The sequence below is a fragment of the Polypterus senegalus genome, unplaced genomic scaffold (genome assembly GCF_016835505.1).
Source record: "Polypterus senegalus isolate Bchr_013 unplaced genomic scaffold, ASM1683550v1 scaffold_2897, whole genome shotgun sequence".
Classification (NCBI taxonomy): Eukaryota; Metazoa; Chordata; class Cladistia; order Polypteriformes; family Polypteridae; genus Polypterus; species Polypterus senegalus.
The window spans coordinates 1-5,916 of record NW_024384740.1 but is presented as its reverse complement, the minus strand read 5'-3'; the positions used below and the strand labels follow the sequence as shown (position 1 = coordinate 5,916).

Here is a 5,916-nt window from a genome sequence, read left to right as displayed (position 1 = left end):
GCCCTTTGTCACCGATTCTGTTTATAAGTTATATGGACAGAATTTCTAGGCGCAGCCAAGGAGCGGAGGGGGTCTGGTTTGGTGACCTCAGAATCTCGTCTCTGCTATTTGCGGTTGACGTGGTTCTGTTGGCTTCATCGGACAGTGACCTCCAGCTCTCACTGGAGCAGTTCGCAGCCGAGTGCGAAGCGGCAGGGATGAGAGTTAACACCTCTAAATCCGAGGTCATGGTTCTCAGCCGGAAAGGGTGGAATGCTCTCTCCCGGGTTGGGAACACATTACTGCCTCAAGTGGAGGAGTTCAAGTATCTCAGGGTCTTGTTCACGAGTGACGGAAGAATGGAGCGGGAGGTTGACAGTGGGATCAGTGCAGCATTCGCAGTAATGCGGGCTCTGCAACGGTCCGTCGTGGTGAAGAGAGAGCTGAGCCAAAAGGCGAGGCTGTCGATTTACCAGTCGATCTACGTTTCTACCCTCACCTATGGCCACGAGCTTTGGGTAGTGACTGAAAGAGCAAGATCGTGGATACAAGCGGCCGAAATGAGTTTTCTCCACAGGGTGGCTGGACTTTTCCCTTAGAGACAGCGTGAGGAGTTCAGTTATCTGGGGCAGACTCGGAGTAGAGTCGCTGCACCTCCGCATTGAGAGGAGTCAGTTGAGGTGGTTTGGGCATCTGGTTAGGATATCCCCTGGATGCCTCTCTTTGTGTTTCGGGCATGCCCCACTGGGAGAAGGCCACAGGGCAGACCCAGGACACGCTGGAGGGATTATATCTCTCGGCTGGCCTTGGAACACCTTGGGGTCCTCCCAGAGGAGGTGGCCGGGGAGAGGGAGGTCTGGGCTTCCCTGCTTAGGCTGCTGCCCCCACGACCCGACCTCAGATAAGCGGTGGATGATGGATGGATGGACAGTCATGTCCTTCTGGAATATCATCATAACTCTCCACTCTCTCAAACCCTGAATTTCTTGCTACCCCAGCCACTTTTAGGATCCTCCAGGATCGATGTGCATGTTTCGATATTTCATGAAGGGTTCGATGTGGTAAAGCAATATGGCGACATACAAATGCATTCGTGGTGCTTTGATATTCAAGCGTCGCATATTCGCCAAAGTAATGACACGATACATTTTAAAAGTCTCACATACCATCTTCTATGCCATCTTTTTTTTTTTTTTGCACCTTCACAATACCATCAGAATGTACAGCGGTGTATTTGAGCCACAGAGAAAAAAAATAAGGACACAATGAAAATGTCTATTTTGTGATTAAAGTCTCGGCTTTAACCTCTGAATGTCCACTTTAACCTCGTAGTTTACTTTATCATTAAAGCAGACCGTCGTAAATGTCATCTTCAAACCAACCCAGTTGTTAATCGCTACGAGCATCTGGGGCTTCCTCCTGACCTGACAGCAGTGGCAGGCAGAGATCGCCACACAGAGCACATTACATGTCTGATATTCCAGCTCTCTGCACATTTAGAATCCTCAGATTTCTACTTGATGTCACTTTCATGATGAAATGCATTAAAGTATGGATGTTACATGTTACAGATAAATCGTTAACTTTGTTTAAACAATGAATACTGTTAATAGTTACACATATGCGGGTGGCAGAGTGGTAGCGCTGCTGTCGCGCAGGGAGTCACGTCCCTGGTGGTCCTTGCCTGGATTTTGCACGTTTTCCTGGTGGGTTTCCACAGTGGGCTCAGTTTTCCATCCAAAGACATAAAGGTTTGGGGATTTGGTGAAGCTACAATGACGTTAGTGTGTGTTAGTGTGTCTTGCGCCGATGCTGCTGGACTGATGGATGTAATCATTAAATATCCTCTTCAGGGATATTGTGGTAAGGTGTCCTTAGAATTTAATGGATGTTTCGGTCACATGCGTCACATCGCGTGAATTATAAACTTGGCCTTAGGTTCCTTACTTTTCAGCTGACAATCTTGACTAGGGCTTATATTACAGAGCAGCCTAAAAATCATGCTAGGGCTTATTTTCGGAGTAGGTCTTATTGTCAGGGAAGCACGGTAATTTGACTAGATTTTTTTTTTTCTTTGTTCTTTATTTCGCCTTATACAATTTCTTGTATTAGGAATTTGTTAGCTTTCAAATACCCCTTGGGGGTCAGAGCACAGGGTCAGCCATTGTACAGCGCCCCTGGAGTAATTACAGGTTAAGGGTCTTGCTCAAGGGCCCAGCAGAGTAGGATCTCTTTTGGCAGTGACGGGGATTCGAACCGCCAACCTTCGGGATACCAGCGCATATCCTTAGCCTCAGAGCCACCACTAGTGTGGAAGATACCGAAATTCACTAAATCAAGAGAAATCAAAATTACACTTAAGCGCCCATCAGTTAAGCACACACTCCGCTTCCCAACTGCACGTGACTTGCACAACAACAACATTTATTTCTAGAGCACATTTTCATACAAATAATGGAGCTCAAAGTGCTTTACATGATGAAGAAAGAGAAAAAAGGGCAAAGTAGGAATTAAAATAAGAGAACATTAATTAACAGAATAAAAGTAAGGTCTGATGGCCAGGCAGGATGGAAAAAACAAAAAAAAAACAAAAAACTCCAGATGGCTGGAGAAAAAATAAAATCTGCAGGGGGTCTGAGGCCACGAGACCACCCAGCCCCCTCTAGGCATTCTACCTCACGTAAATGATTAGTCCTCATTGTATTCAGGGTTCTCATGGAAGGACTTGATGATGACAGTCACGTGGACTTCTGGCCTTTAATCCATCAATGCACAGTTCTTATTTGTATAAAGTCAAGTAAACGGGCAATAACTTCGGATAAGCGCACAATCCGCTTAAGTGCATGTACATTATTGATCCCATTGCTATTCTCTCCTGCCAAATTCACTCTGGTTAACTGCACCGTCTCTTCACATCCACTGGTCAAACAACGATATTGATTGACACGCTCAAATGACGCAATCGCCGTGCGATGATGTAAGTAGCCCGGCTGAAGGCGGATCGTTCAGTTGACAGCACTGATGCCGAGATCTGTACAATCATTACGCACACTGCAGACAACCGAGACTCCAATGGAGACAAAGATACCGCTGCTGCCAGTGCGATTAATGAGCCACACTGTTTCCTTCCCGGACGCACTGAAGTCCCTACGCACGCGGCGTTGTTATCTGGAGATAAACAGCTGTCAGGACTATGAATAGTCTTACAGCCTGAATCATGCGAACAGCGTGCAGAAAACAATGACTGATTATTGTCATAAAATGTAGGCCCGATTGATTGACACTTGGACACATGCAACTACATGTCTTATGAATTGCCAGTAGAGTACATGTATATCTGAACAGTTAACGTGTGTGTGTATTGTACGTGTATCTACCATATTCTTCACTGTAGTCTGTTTTCATGAATGTTTTATTGCGTTTGACTAGGCTAGTAGGTGGGGTAACTGAATGACCAACTTTCAAAACTGACATGTTGCACTCCTATTAAGCACACGTGAAGGTCTCGTCTGGAGGCCGTGCACTTAAACAGAGCCGACTGCATATACAAAAACACTCAAAAGGAAAACCAAATCCAACAAAGAACTAAAAGCAAACCAGGCAATCCTACGAAAGTCAAGTCCAACCTCAAAACAAAAACGGTCCAAGATCAAAGCCACCATCCTTGGCGCGGGATCCAGAGAAGGCCGCATCACAAACCCCACTCGCCCGTTTCGGTGTGCTGACAGTTTCTCCTGTCCTCTTTTATTTGTGCACCATTTACCTTTTAAAACTGGTCTTCATGTTCAAATACATCTGGTATACACTGCTTAAGCTCTTAACCTAAGAGAAACGTGATTGGCTAAAAATGCATTTATTGAGAAGTGAACAGCCAAACAGGAGGGTTCTTTCCCAGCATGCCATTCCGAGATTTATGGTCAGGTGAAACGGGAGTCACGTCACTCACCGCTCTTTCATCTGGTGTGTCGCTACTGTCGGGCTACGAGTGGGCTCGCTCAGGCCCACAAGTTCAGCGCTCATTTGCCAAAGTCTTTTGGCGACATTCACATCTTTGGCTTGTGCTGCTGGACTTTTTTGTGTGAAAGTGTCAAAGTACTTTCCCGAGATGTCTTTAAGTTCTTCTGCCACAGATAAGAACACGCTGGGTTGCGCTCCCTGAGTTGGAGTCTTCACAAGCATATAAAACAACGGACCTAGAAAGAGTTAAAAAGTAAGTGAATATCATGTGTGTCGACATGCATTTCAGGCCGGACTTAAAGAAACGCATGCAAGCGAGGCACTGTATGGAAGTAACATTTCAGGTAACAATCAAAATCAAAAAAGGCATTGGATGCAGTGCAGCAACAGCACTAAAACTGAGAGTGCCTGCCCGTTGTCAACTAGCTGCTAGAACTGGAACTGAGAGCGAGAAAGAAAACCGATGGGACAGCACATATTTTAAATATCCAACAACACTTGGGTAGTAATGGTTCATGAAATATTAAAGTAAGTAAGCATTCTGGCCGTATTTACAAAAGGGAGACATGGGGAACCTTTCAGGACTTACCCAGTATGGTACTCGAAAATGCAGATTTGTGCATTCCGGTGTGTCTTCCGAGTTCTGTGGCCACTACACCAGGGTGAACGCAGTTCACCGTCACTCCTGAGCCTGTTAAACAAAACAGCAAGAGTTGTGTATTTAAAGACGACACAAACTTACAAAATGAGTGATAAGGCAACTTGGGTCCCTTCTTCAGGCAAGATGAAGAAGGTTCCGGAATAGCCTCGAAAGCTTGCATATTGTAATCTTTCTAGTTGGTCGTTAAAAGGGGTCATTTTGCTTAAGTTCTCATAACAATTTCAAGCTAAACCTGCACTTTCCTTGCATTCTGAATGCTCGCTAAGTCAAGGGGACACGTCTGATACAGTCATATGAAAAAGTTTGTGAACCCCTCTCAGCTTGCATATTAATTTACTTTCAACAAAAAAGGTAACAGTGGTATGTCTTTCATTTCCTAGGACCATCGGAGTACTGGGGTGTTTTCTGAACAAAGATTTTTAGTGACGCAGTATTTAGTTGTAAGAAATGAAATCAAATGTGAAAAACTGGCTGTGCACAAATGTGGGTCCCCTTGTCATTGTGCTGATTTGAATGCCTGTCACTGCTCAATGCTGATCACTTGGTTGGATGAGCTCGTCAAGCCTTGAACTTCATAGACAGGAGTGTCCAATCATGAGTGGTCAAAGGTATTTAAGGGGGTCAACTGCAAGTTGTGCTTCCTTCCCTTTGACTCTCTTCTGAAGAGTGACAGACAGCATGGGATCCTCAAAGCAACTCTCCAAAGATCTGAAAAGAAAGATTGTTGAGTCTCCTGGTTTAGGGGAAGGACACAAAAAGTCATCTCAGAGGTTTAAACTGTCAGTTTCAACTGTGAGGAATGGAATCAGGAAATGGAAGGCCACAGGCACAGTTGCTGTTAAACCAACCTAGCAGGTCTGGAAGGCCAAGAAAAATAAAAGAGCGGTATATGCAGAGGCAGGATTGTGAGAATGGAGACAGACAACACACAGATCACCTCCAGAGACCTGCAAGAACATCTTGCTGCAGATGGTGTATCTGGACATCGTTCTACAATTCAGCGCAATTTGCACAAAGAACATCTGTATGGCAGGCAGGGTGATGAGAAAGAAGCCCTTTCTGCACTCACGCCACAAACAGAGTCGCTTGTTGTATCAAATGCTCATTTAGACGAGCCAGAGTCATTTGGGAACAAAGTGCTTTGGACTGATGAGACAAAAATGGAGTTATCTGGTCATAACAAAAAACGCTTTGCATGGCGGAAGAAGAACCTGTCAAATTTGGTGGAGGTCCCATCATGCTGTGGCTGTGTGACCAGTTCAGGGAATGGGGCCCTTGTTAAAGTCGAGGGTCAGATGTATTCAACCCAATATCAACAA

The 5,916-nt window shown here is 45.2% G+C and overlaps 1 protein-coding gene across 1 annotated transcript; it reads right to left on the bottom strand.

Annotated features, from left to right (window-relative positions):
* Positions 1 to 3,816: 3,816 nt before the first annotated feature.
* Positions 3,817 to 4,772, bottom strand: LOC120522101 (retinol dehydrogenase 13-like). Its single transcript, XM_039743268.1, has 2 exons — positions 4,526 to 4,772; positions 3,817 to 4,172 (listed from the first exon to the last, which is right to left on the bottom strand). The coding sequence occupies exons 1-2, from the start codon at positions 4,755 to 4,757 to the stop codon at positions 3,922 to 3,924; spliced, it is 483 nt and encodes a 160-aa protein (XP_039599202.1). The 5' UTR covers positions 4,758 to 4,772; the 3' UTR covers positions 3,817 to 3,921.
* Between the last annotated feature and the right edge of the window lie 1,144 nt (positions 4,773 to 5,916).

Coding starts and splice junctions, on each gene's coding strand:
- LOC120522101 (XM_039743268.1), bottom strand. CDS start 4,757: ATGCAAGCTTTCGAGGCTATTCCGGAACCTTCTTCATCTTGCCTGAAG. Junction 4,173..4,525: donor ATTTTCGAGTACCATACTGG/GTAAGTCCTGAA, acceptor AACTCTTTCTAG/GTCCGTTGTTTTATATGCTT.